The 17703-nt window shown below is 34.1% G+C and overlaps 1 protein-coding gene across 1 annotated transcript in view; it reads right to left on the bottom strand.

The window, feature by feature from the left end:
• The window catches only part of LOC149796262 (U3 small nucleolar RNA-associated protein 18 homolog), a 50760-nt gene that overhangs the window by 20183 nt on the left and 12874 nt on the right, over positions 1 to 17703 (bottom strand). The window contains exons 4-6 of the mRNA XM_089960897.1: positions 11228 to 11301; positions 2371 to 2495; positions 119 to 202 (exon numbers count right to left, since the gene is read on the bottom strand). Of these exons, the coding sequence (XP_089817023.1) occupies positions 119 to 202; positions 2371 to 2495; positions 11228 to 11301 (283 nt within the window). The remainder of the gene's footprint in view (positions 1 to 118; positions 203 to 2370; positions 2496 to 11227; positions 11302 to 17703) is intronic.

Below are 17703 nucleotides of genomic sequence, written 5' to 3'. Positions count from 1 at the left end.
TGACACTTAACTCAGATTGTATCTGCTATAATCTTTTCTCATACATCACTTTGGCACAAAAGGTATTACCTGGAAAAGATTCAGTGTTTGGTCCAAGCCACCAGTTAAAAGGTATTACCTGGAAAAGATTCAGTGTTTGGTCCAAGCCACCAGTTAAAAGAACTTGAGCTGTTGGATGAAATTCTACTGACTGGAGTTTACTCTGCAATTAAGAAAAGGATGAGATCTGTCAAGTCAACTGTTATCTATTACAATACGGTACAAGCTGCTGAGTCAACAGAAAGCATCCATTACTACAGCATATACATTAATTTCTGACAGGACTAATTATACAAACTTTTGACAAAATGATGTAAAAAATAATAATACAGTTGTCTTGGAAACAATGTTTCAAAAGAAGCAATGTACTGTGAAGAAAATAATTCAATATTGGATTATATACTTTACATGCTTTACCTTGGTCTCTGTAAAAACACTACACTGTCATGTCATGATGTATTAAAAGTTTATTTCTTTTCATTTCAGTTAGTTCTTTCCCATGTGGGCATACCAGTAACTTCACATTTTGGTCTAATTGAAGTTACTTTCATCAGATCAAATGGACAGTGTTAATCAAGAATCTCTTGACATGCAATTCAAGTCAATTACAACTTTCGGATTTCAAGTCAATTACAATTTTCGGATATAAAAAGGCAAACTTTTCATTGGCTTCATATGGGATTATGAAAACTTGCTCCATCTTAAACTTGTAGTTTGCCTCGACTCAAAATGGACAAAGTGAATTTTTAAATTAAAAGCTATTTCTGTTTTGAGACTCTCCCATAAAATCTGAATGAGACATATGACTATGAACAAAAACACAAGATGAATCACTGGTAACAAAAATAACTTGAAATTTATATAAATTTGCATGTTACTCATTTAAATGTACTAATAAAAATGGCACCTTTACTCTGATTGTCTGCATTTATTGTTATGCAGAACATTTTTTAAAACCTTTTACAATTTTTAAAAAAACTTTAAATATTATATTCTGTTGTATAGAAAGGAATTACTTTTTCTTTACAAATCCAATTATGTCTGGTTGGTGAACTAACATCTACTTTAAATTAAATACAACAAAAGACTATATCTTTAAGACAGTCATGGTTGATTGCACCCATAAAAAGGAATTCTGCACTTAAGATTGCAGTTTGAAGAGTCTATGTGCCAGATAGCAAAATTCACTGACAAGGTCAGCTGGGTGTGGATGTCACAAAGAACATTACTATTGACAGTAATGTTAAAGACAATATTCCCAGTGCAAAATTACTACTGACAGTAATGTTAAAGACAATATTCCCAGTGCAAAATTACTATTGACAGTTACGTTAAAGACAATATTCCGAGTGCAAAATTACTATTGACAGTAATGTTAAAGACAATATTCCCAGTGCAAAATTACTATTGACAGTAATGTTGAAGACAATATTCCCAGTGCAAAATTACTATTGACAGTTACGTTAAAGACAATATTCCGAGTGCAAAATTACTATTGACAGTAATGTTAAAGACAATATTCCCAGTGCAAAATTACTATTGACAGTAATGTTGAAGACAATATTCCCAGTGCAAAATTACTATTGACAGTTACGTTAAAGATAATATTCCCAGTGCAAAATTACTATTGACAGTAATGTTAAAGACAATATTCCCAGTGCAAAATTACTATTGACAGTAACATTAAAGACAATATTCCCAGTGCAAAATTACTATTGACAGTAATGTTAAAGACAATATTCCCAGTGCAAAGTACCAAATAATAAAGATTTATCACAATCATTTCCATCAAAATTACATATCACAGATAAGCTTTTCTATTTTTCTCTTATAACTTATCAGGATCACAAATCACAGGCAATACATCAGTATGTGATTCTAGACTGGTCTTCATACATTCTACATAAGAAAAGATAATGAAATGGAGCTGACTATGGGTAACCAGTCTACTTGACCAATCACATTGCACTAGTACTTGGTTTGACTACATAGGTATGTTTAGGACCAGCACCCAAATGATGTATAAAGCAATTCTACCTAAAATGACTTGAGAGAGTTCCTCAATAAATTCCAGGAAGAGCTAAATAAACTGAACTCACTATGACAGTTCAGTTATGACTCAAATTACATATTTTTTTACGATCAAGAAGTGGCTGAAAATTCCTGTTTCCATCTACCCCCACTCTGAACATACTTATTCTTTCTATTAACCTTTTCTCTGATTTTGTGGTTAGCATGCAAACCTGGGTTATATGCAAATGACCTAACAAAAATGGAAAATCATAAACCTTACATGTATAAAATAAGCAAATAACTTCACTATTGACCAACCTTTGATGAAGTTTCTTTGTTAGCATCTGTACACTGTTTAATTTGAAGAATGCCTTTAGGTAGGGTCAGGGACTCTGCAAGATAACTTCCTGTCTTGTGTAATAACTCCTCCACATCACTGTCTCCTGCAGTGAAACAAACAAAATGAAATAAATTTTTACCTCATCTGCCAAGTCAGACATTTAACTAAGCAAAGACCAATGTGATAATTACCATGTCAAGATTTCAAGTTAACGACAGCTGAATTAAGTTGGAGCAATAAATTTTCTAAAACTTGCCATTTCCAGGCATAAGTCTTATAAAGGAACAAAGGTTGTAATACAGGTCCAAAATCTGTATCAGATGTATGACAAAGTTTTACAAAAAAACAGACAAGAACCTAGTAGCAATAACACAGACATTTATAGACTCTAACTGGCTAATGTATTGGGTAGCAATAACACAGACATATATAGACTCTAACTGGCTAATGTATTAGGTAGCAATAACACAGACATATATAGATTCTAACTGGCTAATGTATTAGGTAGCAATAACACAGACATATATAGATTCTAACTGGCTAATGTATTAGGCAGCAATAACACAGACATATACAGATTGTAACTGGCTAATGTATTCGGTAGCAATAACACAGACATATATAGACTCTAACTGGCTAATGTATTAGGTAGCAATAACACAGACATATATAGACTCTAACTGGCTAATGTATTAGGTAGCAATAACACAGACATATATAGACTCTAACTGGCTAATGTGTTAGGTAGCAATAACAAAGACATATATAGACTCTAACTGGCTAATGTGTTAGGCAGCAATGACAGCTGTATGTTATCTAACTGGCTCATATTCTAGCAATACTACTGCCATTCATACCTTATTGGTTCATGTATAATGTAGCAATACCATTGCCATTCATACATTAATGATTCATGTATAATGTAGCAATACCATTGCCATTCATACATTAATGGTTCATGTACAATGTAGCAATACCATTGCCATTCATACATTAATGATTCATGTATAATGTAGCAATACCATTGCCATTCATACATTAATGATTCATGTATAATGTAGCAATACCATTGCCATTCATACATTAATGATTCATGTATAATGTAGCAATACCATTGCCATTCATACATTAATGATTCATGTATAATGTAGCAATACCATTGCCATTCATACATTAATGATTCATGTATAATGTAGCAATACCATTGCCATTCATACATTAATGATTCATGTATAATGTAGCAATACCACAACCATACATGCCTTATCGGTTCATGTACAAGGTAGCAATACCACAACCATACATACCTTATCGGTTCATGTACAAGGTAGCAATACCACAACCATACATGCCTTATCGGTTCATGTACAAGGTAGCAATACTTCTGCCATCCATATATTATTAGGTGATATACAAGGCAGCAAGTATTTATTAAGGCTATATTATGTCCAATATTGTTATGTATATTTAACTTCTTTTGTAACTCCTGGTACACAATTTTTTAAAATAATTTTCGTAAGTTTATTTATGACTGTAAATTGGAGTGATTATCTATAGCTGGATTTGTGCATAGGGTATATTTTAAGATATTAAAGAAAGTAAAATTGCATAGGATCTATAGATTGATGCTTATGTACATCTTGACAGTTACTAATAACAGAATTATTAGTAAATATTTTTATGGGATTCAGCCTTTTTCCAAATGGACAGATCAGAGGTGCAGGGATCGTCCTGGGCTTTGCCAATGTCGCAAATTGCGATTTTTTTTCCTTTTTGGTGACAAAAATATCCCATCTGGCGATATTTTTGGCGACATACTTTTTGGTTATTTAATTTGTACATACAATCATGGATTTGGACTGGATAAATTAAAAGGGAGAACGAAAGGAAGCCACAAACTTGACTAAGCAATGCATTGGAATCAATCTGTTACACAAACGATCCTTTGTTCGTATTGACAACCCCATCTTTACAGTGCATTGTTACATCATAATCTGCTTATGCCGACATCTGGGCTGAGTGCTGTATGCTGCGATACAGTCAATCATGCTACCGCACTATACCTACAACTGACTGACTTCTGAAGACGCGAACAGAACAGATACAATTAATTGTATGGCTAATCCTTCTGTGTTTTTTTTTTTTTTTTACATATACCAATACAATAGTTTTGCTGAACCTTCATAGAAAACTGATAACCTCTGAAGTACCGACTACTGTGTATAAATACAAAGCAAATGGAAAAAATCTCAATCACAATTATATCTGTTGCCAGTGCAGCATTTTACTCATTGATCTTTTCCTTTTGCCATCAATTCCGTGTTATGGCTGCAGAGACTTAAACTCCGCAACAAGAAATAGCAAAAAAAACCAACCGGTTTTGCATAATTAATAATAATTATTTATTTCTCAAAATACAGGCGTGAAAGAATCCCTACATTGGGTGTGCATTTATGCTTATATATACGGTCCAATATTGCCAGGTGTTGACTCCTGTAAGTTTCATTCGTGGGAATGGTGATCCTATTTTGCTTGTCGAGAAAATTTATACAGCATTCAGTGATCATTCTTGGGATTTAGGAAGCAATTCGCTACAAGCTTTGTGAAGCTAGCCATAAGGGGGGGGGGGCTGCTGAGAGACTACTGGTGTCACCAGTCAGCACTGTAGACTGTAAACATGGATTCAATAAGATGAACCTCATAAAAACTGACATCAGAAATAAGCTCTGCATCTCATCTCTCGAGAATTTAATGAGAATCAGCATGTACAGATGTGAAAAATTAGACTTTGAAACTGCATTCAACAAGTGGGCAGCCCTAAAATCGCGACGGATCTTCATGTAACACTTTGTAACATTTTGTTAATGCTTGTTGTAATTAAAGTATTAACTAACCCATCTTTTGTAATTTTCATTGCCTGTTACATTAATAGACTAAATTAACACTTGGAAAAATGTACACTACTTGTTTTGGCAACACTTTTTGAAAATTGGCGACAAATTATTGAGGTTGGCGATTTTTTTGGCGACAGCTTTTTAAAAGCCAGGACCATCCCTGGAGGTGGTATCTTAGAAGAATTAAGTTAATTCCAATTGGATAGGTTAATTCACATGAATAGGTATTTTGAAATATTAGACTGAGTAGTAAGATCTGTCATGTTGGTATATTGCGACAATTATAACAGACTCTTGAATGTGTGAGTCATTCCTTTACGAATATCAAACTGAGTAGTAAGATCTGTCATATGGTTATATTGCAACATACAGTTATACTAGACTCTTGAATGTGTGAGTCATTCCTTTATGAATATCACACTGAGTAGTAAGATCTGTCATGTGGGTATATTGCAACATATAGTCATAATAGACTCTTGAATGTGTAAGACATTCCTTTATGAATATCACACTGAGTAGTAAGATCTGTCATGTGGGTATATTGCAACATATAGTCATAATAGACTCTTGAATGTGTGAGTCATTCCTTTATGAATATCACACTGAGTAGTAAGATGTCATGTGGTTATATTGCAACATACAGTTATACTAGACTCTTGAATGTGTGAGTCATTCCTTTATGAATATCACACTGAGTAGTAAGATCTGTCATGTGGGTATATTGCAACATATAGTCATAACAGACTCTTGAATGTGTGAGTCATTCCTTTATGAATATCACACTGAGTAGTAAGATCTGTCATGTGGGTATATTGCAACATATAGTCATAACAGACTCTTGAATGTGTGAGTCATTCCTTTATGAATATCACACTGAGTAGTAAGATCTGTCATGTGGGTATATTGCAACATATAGTCATAATAGACTCTTGAATGTGTAAGACATTCCTTTATGAATATCACACTGAGTAGTAAGATCTGTCATGTGGGTATATTGCAACATATAGTCATAATAGACTCTTGAATGTGTGAGTCATTCCTTTATGAATATCACACTGAGTAGTAAGATCTGTCATGTGGGTATATTGCAACATATAGTCATAATAGACTCTTGAATGTGTGAGTCATTCCTTTATGAATATCAGACTGAGTAGTAAGATCTGTCATGTGGGTATATTGCAACATATAGTCATAACAGACTCTTGAATGTGTGAGTCATTCCTTTATGAATATCAGACTGAGTAGTAAGATCTGTCATGTGGGTATATTGCAACATACAGTTATACTAGACTCCTGAATGTGTGATTCATTCCTTTTTTGGAGACATTCTTATTTCTTGTGTTCTTCTTGTAAACATCAAGTCTGCATACAAATTTTTATTGTAAGATATTATTTGTTTGGGTTATTCAATGGATACAAAATGTGCTCATTTGACTATATTATTATTCTGGAACTGTTGTGAATTATTCAAAGGATTCAGTTCTAGACAATGCTATTTGACAAAGTCACCATTCTTGGCAGACCAGTACATATCCAGTTAAGAAATTTATGAGAAACTTATCATGGTTTTGGACTTGAACAGAAGTTTTTCGGATCATTTTGGATTAACTTCATAATACTATAAGTTCCTCTCACATTTTTACTTAAACTCTGATAATTAAATTATGTTTTACAAAACTTGTTAGTTTTGCTTATTTCTGTTACTCAGCATATGATCATAGAGTTGTAACACTATATCTCAACTGCAATATATTTACACAAGATATAATGAAACAGTGTGAAATTAACAATTAATTTTGTTCCTAAATAGGCCAATGTTAAATCAAAAACTAAAATTCTGACAGACTTCCACCTCTTTGAAGTCCTCAAAAACTAACGAAGCATTTGAGAACACGTTTGATGTTCTCTTCTGCACTCATCACTAACGAGCAGAAAAATGGAGAAAAATTTATTTCTAAGACTACTTGTCATATCCGTTGCAATAAAAGTCTATTTGTCATAGGTCTACTTGTCATATCCGTTGCTATATAGGTCTATTTGTCATAGGTCTACTTGTCATATCCATTGCTATATAGGTCTATTTGTCATAGGTCTACTTGTCATATCCGTTGCTATATAGGTCTATTTGTCATAGGTCTACTTGTCATATCCGTTGCTATATAAGGTCTATTTGTCATAGGTCTACTTGTCATATCCATTGCTATATAGGTCTATTTGTCATAGGTCTACTTGTCATATCTGTTGCTATATAGGTCTATTTGTCATAGGTCTACTTGTCATATCCGTTGCTATATAGGTCTATTTGTCATAGGTCTACTTGTCATATCTGTTGCTATATAGGTCTATTTGTCATAGGTCTACTTCACAGTAACACAAAATACTATTTTAAACAAAATTGACATCAAATGTCAATTTCTATTTTGTATGGGAGATTTATGTTTTCCTTTTCTGTTTCTGACTGTGTTTTGAGAAATTCTTTTAGTGAAAATCATAATCAGAATACTTGGATAATAGCAACTAAATACAGAAAGAGACACAGAGAAAAGAAATTCACAGTAATAAAAGACAGAAAAACAGCAACAGCCAATAATGTTATTTTTGACTAAAATTGTCTGTAAAAGAGACTGATGGTAAGAAATAAAAATCAGTGTATTTTTTCATTACCTTGATCAAACTAAGTTGCCTTGATTATCTATATTCTACCCTTTTATGGTTTTAAATATTCTTGAGTCACGGCTATAACAGGTTAATGATTTAGTAATGTAAATCTTATGGATATAACAGGTTAATGATTTAGTAATGTAAATCTTATGGATATAACAGGATAATGATTTAGTAATGTAAATCTTATGGATATAACAGGATAATGATTTAGTAATGTAAATCACACGGCTATAACAGGATAATGATATGAATGACAGTAATGTAAATCTTATGGATATAACAGGATAATGATTTAGTAATGTAAATCTTATGGATATAACAGGATAATGATATGAATGACAGTAATGTAAATCATATGGATATAACAGGATAATGATTTAGTAATGTAAATCACACGGCTATAACAGGATAATGATATGAATAGTAATATGAATCACATCCATATATTAAAATTTGAAATCACTGAATCCAATAAAAATGGAATATCCATCAGTATCATTATTGTTTGTCTCAATTTCAGGAATTATTTGAGTACAAAACTTTAAATCAATGTCATAACCTACTCAGTAGGCTACTGGCACATTACAAAATGGAATAAAATTTATGACTAAAAAACCAAAATAAATACATGTAATTGAAGCTTTGGATATAGTTATTACCCTAAGAAAGTAGAAGCTAAGTACCTTTCCCAGTGGCATACCAAAACAGCTGGCCTGTGCTGCAGCCTGGGAAAGTATCAAACCCACGACCCTTGGATTACAAATTCAACACTACCAAATGACAGCTGTGCCCCCCCCCCACAATAATCATAATATAGTGGATATAATAGAGTCCTTTATATATATATATATATATATATATATATATATATATATATATATATATATATATATATATATATATATATATATATATATATATATATATATAAAATCAGAGAAGACTTTTATTTGAGAACTGGACATCTTTTTTTTCTTTTTCTCAAAAATCCCAAACCCCAACCACCAAAATGACCTGGTGGGTCCCTAAGTGATAAAGGGGAGATATGTCTCAAGTAGATCTAATGAAAAAGATTTGATTTATTTTTGGCATATGTCATAAGGTCTCTGCTCAACTACAAAAAAATATATTAATGGGCTCCAGCAATTATTGAGTGAAACTTGCGAGCATCAGTTTTAGGTCACAACATCTAATCTGCTTAACTGTTATGAGTGGACTGTTTTGTCCCTCTATAAAAATCATTGGAGAGCTATAGATGAATTAGGTATATGAAGCACATAGATTTCCATCGATATGCGACTAAAAACATCCATGATGAGAAAGGGACTGAAGCTATGCCAATGACCCTAGCTATAAATATGACGTCACATAATGGTCATTTTGGAGTATAGCTTTAGTACTTTGCAAGTGTTCAGCATTTTAAAAGCACTTATTCCCTTTTTTTGTTTTATTTTACAATTTTTTTTGTACATTTGTATCACATATGTACAAGTGAGTGTGCAAACGGAAAGCTAGTCAGTACCATGCAACAATGGCATCCCAATTGCTGCATTATTTCAAAATTTAAATGATAAATTAATAAACAGACTACTTCCAGGCTGAAATCTGGTATAAATTAAGTGTATCCCTCAGTACACTGCTCTACAAAAGAATATCAGATGTTCAACAGCTTGATGTCAAGTCTGAGGATGTGTGCCCTTGTTCCTCAATCTAATTAAGAATGGATTCCCAATCAATGCACAAGAGAAGCATTTCTGACACTTTTCCAAGCTCAGTGTTTGCTTATTTCCTGGTATCATAATTAAATCAAACATTATACAATTGGTGCACTTGTATCCAAGTCGTGGTTCTATGTTAACATGCTTAAGGTATCAATTATTTAATTTTTGAAAACTGGGAATGTTGGGATTTTCTTTTTGAGCATGTATATTTTTGTTCTTTTAACTAAAGATTTTTTCAACTAGTACAATGGACAATATAGGTATAACTAGTACAATGGACAATATAAGTACAACTAGTACAATAGACAATATATGTACAACTAGTAAAATGGACAATATAGGTACAACTAGTACAATACAGGTACAACTAGTACAATGGACAATACAGGTACAACTAGTACAATGGACAATACAGGTACAAATAGTACAATGGACAATATCACAGGTTCCTTTTACTTCAATACATGAGCCAGAATATTTGTTTATGACTTTCTAATTGGTTAAGTGACAATAATGGTATTGATGAAACAATGGTGGGATTAAGAGACTGCACACTGGAACAACCGGGCATTGTTTTATTTTTATTTTCCTCCAATTCATTCTGAAGGTCCTTATTATATGAAAAAAGAAAATGATGCATGTCCACTCATCATCTTCACAATTAAGATATAAAAACTGATAAATGATCTGTTCAGTAACAAAACCATGCTGTACTGAAAACATGGGTGTTGCATTCTGTATGCTTTATTCTATCAATTCTTTTTTATTTTCAAACTAACATAAAATAAACACATGTACAAGATAACGTGTTGCAGTGGGGACTGCTAGGAATGTATTAGTAAGAACACTGGTGATGAGGCACATCACATGCAGCTAATTTTTCATTGGGTAAATAAATAAACTGATGATTAACCATGAAATTCACCCAAAAAATAGTGAAACCAACATGCCATGTTGAGTTATTAGTCTTTAATGGATTATAATCATTTGAATGGGAATCTCGTGTAATTACTACGTAAAATTTATCACTGCCTTAGTCAATTTTTCAATTGTTATGGGTCATTTTTTATACTGATTGTGTAAATGGTCTATCTTGAATTAGGTTATCATAAATTTATGAAGAAGAGATACAGCAAAGCCCAACTTGAAAACTACCCCTTTGGACAAAATAAAATGGTCTCTCAACAGCAGTTGTTGTGTCAGATATAAAGATTAATCTATGCAAACCAGTGGTCTTAGTCCCATACCAATGGTCCTGCTTGACACGTGCCCTACACCACTGGTCTTACTAGGCAGGAGGTGTCCCAAACCAGTGGTCTTACAAGTCATGTTTTTAGTCTACTGTAAGCTTATCAATCAATATATTTTCTTGCAGTCAAACAATTAACAGATATATCATGCAAATAATCTCTTTAACTTTATCACAATTAGGACAGTGTCCTTGTCTTATTTTACTGGGTATAAAACGAGTAGGTCCTGTCTTTTTACTGAATAATGGCATTCCTAACTTATATTATTAAAAAATGTATGGGACACAGCTGGGCTGTCTTACTAACCATCTTCTGATGCTTCTCTCTTCTTCTCTGAGGGTAGGCTGGCCCAGTTGGGTGTGGCAGAAACCTTCTCAAACCTGAAGAATTTGTTATTAGATGTACATAAGTTTGTAAATTCAAAACACTGTAAAGACAAATGAACTGTCTATGTTGAACATAAAACTACACATATGTACAGCACGGAAACTAAAAAATTGGGCAAGGGCTAGAATGTGAGGGAAAAAGTCAAGAAACAGGCATACAAAAGGTAAATGAGTTATGGACTTTATGATAATTAGTTGTCTTGTCATAACATGATCTGTTACTAAGGAGACCTGCCAACCCCAACGAGAGTCCTCGAGGAAGATTTTGAACATTGTTCAGGGAGATTTCAATTATTGCAGGGAGGATTTCGGCAAGGGAAAAGCATGTTGAACACGTTTACAAAAGGTGAATGGTTTTCAAATAAACATACTAATTCAATTCTAAAATGGTTTATTTTTAAATAACAGTCAGAACAAATCAATAACAGTCAAGAACATCAATTAACACTACTCCTGGAGAGATATGGTTGTTGCCCCTTTGCATCTTTCAAGCATAACTTTGTCAAACTGTCTCTCTGAGCAAACAATACCTTCTCGTTTAACAACAAGAAGACTTTCTAGTGTCTCATTTCTCATACTGCTCCTGAAGTCAGGAAGCATTGCTGTGAAGGATGGCAAGGATATGGTTCATTACTTTGGCAAGAAAATCCAAATTTGGCTTGACTCATACTATCTCTGATCTCACCAACCTTCATCGAGTTTGGTCCATGGCAGCTGCTGAATTAGGCTCCAGCATTCCAGGAGGTTGTTCTTCAACCTGGTATAGAGAAAACTGCATCTGCAGCTGATCATACCTCACCAACCTTCATCAAGTTTCCATCATGCAGGCATGATTGCTGGAAACCACTTCACAAAGAAATCCTGCATTGCAAAGTTGATGAAGGGCCACTTTGCCACATCTGCTACAACTGCATTTTTAAGATTCTGAAATATTTCCATGCCTAATTAGATAGTTACATGCTGCTGTAAAGAAGGCTTTTATAGAGGTAAAGAATGAGTCAGCCTTTTCTTTAGGCAATTTACATTCCTGCCTGAAGCTCTGAGCTGCTTGACCAATTATTATTTCTTCATCAATCTTAATGTTGTATCCAATCCAGAAGTCAACAGATTCTGTATCCTTGTAGATCATGGCAGAAGGTTTCACAAACATGGCCATAACATTTTTTATAAGCTCTTTTATCTGAGCAGCCTGTTTGTGGATCATTCATTCTTCTGACTGCAGCTCAAGATTCACCCTGTCAAAAAGGGAATGATGAAGTCCAAGAAGAGGCGGTTTAACTTAAAAGTCCTGGACCTTAAATTTTCCAGAACTCTCTGCTTCCTAGAGTGGCTGGCTTCTACACTTTGTCTTGCTTTGACTTCTTTACTGGCAGACTTCTCCTCTTCACACTACGCCTTAAAGAAGGCTGTAAGTGGATCCCACTGCTTGAGTTGTTGTTGTTGTTATAGGGTTTAACGCCATTTTCAGCACAAGATAGGCTATACATGGCGGCCAGAATTAATGGTGGAGGAAGAACCCAGGGAAAACCCCGGAAAGAACCACCGACCCACGAGAAGCTACCAGCAAGCTTTCTCACATATCCACATTTGCCGAGCCCGAGACTCGAACCCATGCAGACAGAGGTGAGATGGCAGTGATTCGTGACGGACAGCACTTTAGACAACTCGGCCACTCGGGGCCCCCACTGCTTGAGTATCCATTTTGTTGTTTTTCCAAGAGACAGCCACCTAGTATTGCCATGCTTGCACACCTTAGTTATATGAACACCTGCTTTTTCTTGGCAATGTATGAATGAATGCATCTTATTGGTGCTCTTTTCCATGTAGTAATAAATGTCACGAAAGAATCATTCCACATTAACAGTAAGCTTCTTGCAAGCCCATTCACAAGCCAAGTGGAGTCGATGACAAATGCAACCAGTTACATATAACTCTGGCTGCTTTTGAAGCAAAAATCCTTAGGCACCATTCTTCATTCATATCATAAAACTTGTCAATGGTGAATGCAATGCAATTCCTCCAAGGGATGCCTTTTTCTTCAAATTTGTTGTCAATCATTTTTGTGATGCTTTCCCCTGTTCCCTTTTTCTGTGCACTCCAATAATGTAGTTTTGTTTTTGTATTTCCATTTTCACTATACTAACAACAAGGGGGTATAACTTGTCTCCCCTGTCATTGCTAAAAACTTTAGCAATGCTAAATGGCCCACTTTTCATTGTCTGAACAAAAGTTTCTGTAGAAGCAGCTGCCAGTTCCTTAACAATACATCTTGTCTTTGTTTGTCCACACTGAAATTTTTTAATGATGTCATATGCTGAATGGGATGGATGCAGGAACATAGCCTTGAAAAGGGCACCTGCATGATCGGCTGCAGATTGAGGGATATTATGTTCAACAAGTAACCCAGTAAAAAGTGCTTCAGCTTTGGTCACAGCTTCTTAAGGGATGAATCCACAAGTCTGAACAAATTTGACACATCCTGGGTGTTTCTCTTTGTCTGTGCAGATGTTAAGTGCCTGTGAAATAAAGTACATGAAATTTAAAATACCGACTCTGAAACAAAAGATAAAATATAAATTGCATTCATTCACAAAAATGAATTGCATTTAATTTTTTTTACTCTTTATTAAAATTTCAAGCACAATTAAGTATTTGTTTCTGACTATATTTCTTAGGCAAGTAGATGTAGTTCTTAGGAAAGAGCTGATAAATCTAAATTGTTAAAGCACATTTTCGGGTCTACGGCTAAATAATAATAATATTAACAATGAAGTCTTTGTATTTTTATTATCTGCAGATATATGGATTCAATTGTGGTTTATTCAACTGTACCTGATTTAACAGATCTATCAGTGTATCCTAATTTTGCTAAAGATAATCGTAATTCTAATGCTGGCACTCAAATTACAATTTGCAGATACAATTAAGGCCCTAAAAATAAACAGCAAGATTAAAAACTTACTTTTGTGACTGGAGATGTCAACAACAATCATTGCGGCCACCATTGGCACACTGAAACATGAACTGCATGTCTTGCAAAACGCTGTATGTTTATCACTTCCATGAGCCAGGAATGGAAATTCCAAGCTATAAGAAGCTTGGAAGGAAGTTTTATATTTTCTTTACTTTCCAACTTCATCCAAATCTCCATTTCTTTTAGACATTGTCAAAGAGATCACCAAACATATGAATTCAAGTGTGAGCACTTTTCAAAGAACTTCTGCCCACTTCTGGTCTTACACCCTGGAGAATTTCCAAAACATTTTTCGTTAAACAATTTTTCACCAATTTTTTTGTCATTGACGAAATGATTTTTTCTGGAAGAAATAATAATAATGCAGGAGTGTGTGAGGTGCGGTTGAATTCAGGGAGTCTCCCACAAAAACTGGGAGGGTTGGCATGCCTGCAGCTGTCTTGTTATTACTAATATGGTCTGTTAACTAAGGTGCTTGGAGACTAGCTTTCTTGTCATTACTTACTCATATGGTCTGTTACTAAGAGATCTGGATTTTAGTTTGTGTCTTGATTCACGTAGTCCATCACTAAGATACCTGGAAATTAGCTGCTTTAGCACAACTTAAATCGTCTGTTCTTATTACAAATGTTCTATCTACAATATTCCAAACTATAATGCTGTTCTGTGGAGCTATTAAAGTGTACAGTGTTACAGGTAGGACCAGATTACACTGGGATAAATTACATGGAAAAAGTTTTTGTGCAGTATAATGGGATCCATGACTGATACCTATGTCATATGTGTTAAAACTGCATTGTCGTAAACTAAGTAACAGAAAGAAGTAAAATCAACAAGTTTTTTTAAATCAAAACTGATTTATATCTAAGTTACAAAGTGAAAGTTTATGAGGAACTTACATTATTGAGAATTATATCCCAAATAATTAATTCTAAATGTGCTATCATAAGTCCAAACGTAAAGAATGTTCCAAATGAATTCCCATAATCTTGAATGTGCTGATGTACCAATAGCATAGAATAATGTTGATGTACCAACAATCTTGATGTATCACAATGATGTAATCTGGAATGTCTATGACATCGGTCACACTACCAGGTGAAGTGGGCAACTAAATTGCCTAATAAATGTAAACTTCGCCTTCTCTGGTAGGAAAGCAAAAACGACATCACCCTGTGATTTTTTTGAAGAGGAATATTGAATTCCCATCCTTTTTAAGATGCTCCCTTGCCTTGGTCAGGTTAGTTCTGTCTTATGTTATATATAGCTCAAGGTGAAATGTAGACTTCAAGCCATCAAATAGTTGGTGTTGATATCAATTATGCCAATAAACAAACTCTTGCACACTCACAGGCATGTGTTTTGACAGGTGATTGACCATTAACCATTTCCTGAGTAAGTTAACAACTATTACTGCCCGATTTCCACAAGCTATCCTTTGATGATAAAAACATACAAACTAGCATTTTGAAACTTAAACTCATGTAAATAACAGTTTGAGTTTTAAGAATAGAATCGGTAACATTAATATTTTAACTGCCATATGTACATTATTTTCTTCATAAAAATCAGCTGGAACTGTAAGTGAACAAGTCATGGGGAAATAATGGCGGACATCGATGTTCTGGGAAGTACCGTTTCATCAGATTGTCTCTTTTTGTAAACCATTGGGCAAGCAGAGTCTAAATATTATGTTATTATAGATTTAGCTTTAAAATGCAATTATTATGAAACATACAGGACAATGATATGTTGTGAAATTCTTGAGACATTGTAAGGTCAAGGTTGTAATGAATTTCTGAGTTCACTCAATTTTGTGAAAATACGATTACAAAAAAAAACAACCAGCAAAGCAAATACTATTTAACCAATGACTAACGTTACACCAGGTATATAGATAAATACTAAAACCTTATATTTGCAATCCTATCAATGGACTGTTGTAACAAAGCTATAGAGTGAGTGGTTACATTAAGAAAACGGTCTTTCTACAAATAGATGCACTTGCATGTTGGCTGTGTCAATTCAGTTGGGGAAAAAAGGGTTTAGTTCATTCATGAACTGAGTCAACTTGAATTCTTCCGTGTGTTGTCTATGAACAGTTACAGTAAAGTTTTATTGGCAACAAAGAAATTAGGACGAACATTATGACCTGAAAGATGTGTGCATTTGCTCTCATGGTACAGGGGTTGTTTAAAACAAGTTTAAAAAAATCTTTTCAACTGCCATTTTATAGTGAACTTTCAGAAAATAAAAATAAAAATTCTTGATTAAGAATAGTTCATTAAGCAGTTGTACTAACAAGCAATTACAATACTGTAAACTAGTTACTCAGTTCAAATTCATTACAATCTATAGCTTCTGTCGTTCTCTTTGTAAATCATATTGTCAGAATACACTGCATATGAATATGATAGTTTTTAAACATGCACTAAATGTATTTGTAATATAGACAGAACTCAGAAAATGTTCCATTTGAAAATAAAGTATTGCCTAAAACCAATGTTAAATGAAAATACAAGCACTGGTTCACAGTGAGGGACCACTGTATGTATACAATATAATGGGATACATGACCATACCAACATTATATCAAATACTTTGTTATATTGAGGTACTTTACAGTGAGAAACCACTGTATGCATACAATATAATGGGATCCATGACCATACCAACATTATATCAAATACTTTGTTATACTGAGGTTGTTGTTATTGTAGGGTTTAATGCCATTTTTCAGCACATGATATGCTATACATGGCAACCAGTATTATTGGTGGAGGAAGAACCCAGGAAAACCCCAGAAAGAACCACCAACCCACGAGAAGCTACTGGCAAGCTTTCTCACATATCCACATTGGCTGAATCTGAGACTCAAACCCATGCAGACAGAGGTGAGATGGCAGTGATCTGTAACGAAGAGTGCTTTAGACCACTCGGGGCCCCTGTTATATTGAGTACTTTACAGTGAGGGACCACTGTATGGATACAATATAATGGGATCCATGACCATACCAACATTATATCAAATACTTTGTTATACTGAGGTACTGCACAGTGAGGGACCACTGTATGCATACAATAGGATACACGACCATACCATCATTATATCAAATACTTTGTTATACTGAGGTACTTTACAGTGAGGGACCACTGCATGCATACAATATAATGGGATCCATGACCATACCAACATTATATCAAATACTTTGTTATACTAAGGTACTGCACAGTGAAGGACCACTGTATGCATACAATATATTAGGATACATGACCATACCATCATTATATCAAATACATTGTTATACTGAGGTACTTCACAGTGACGGACCACTGCATGCATACAATATAATGGGATACATGACCATACCAACATTATATCAAATACTTTGTTATACTGAGGTACTTCACAGTGAGGGACC

The sequence above is a fragment of the Sinohyriopsis cumingii genome, chromosome 6 (genome assembly GCF_028554795.1).
Source record: "Sinohyriopsis cumingii isolate HCF-2022 chromosome 6, ASM2855479v2, whole genome shotgun sequence".
Classification (NCBI taxonomy): domain Eukaryota; kingdom Metazoa; phylum Mollusca; class Bivalvia; order Unionida; family Unionidae; genus Sinohyriopsis; species Sinohyriopsis cumingii.
This window is presented reverse-complemented; position numbering and strand designations above follow the sequence as displayed.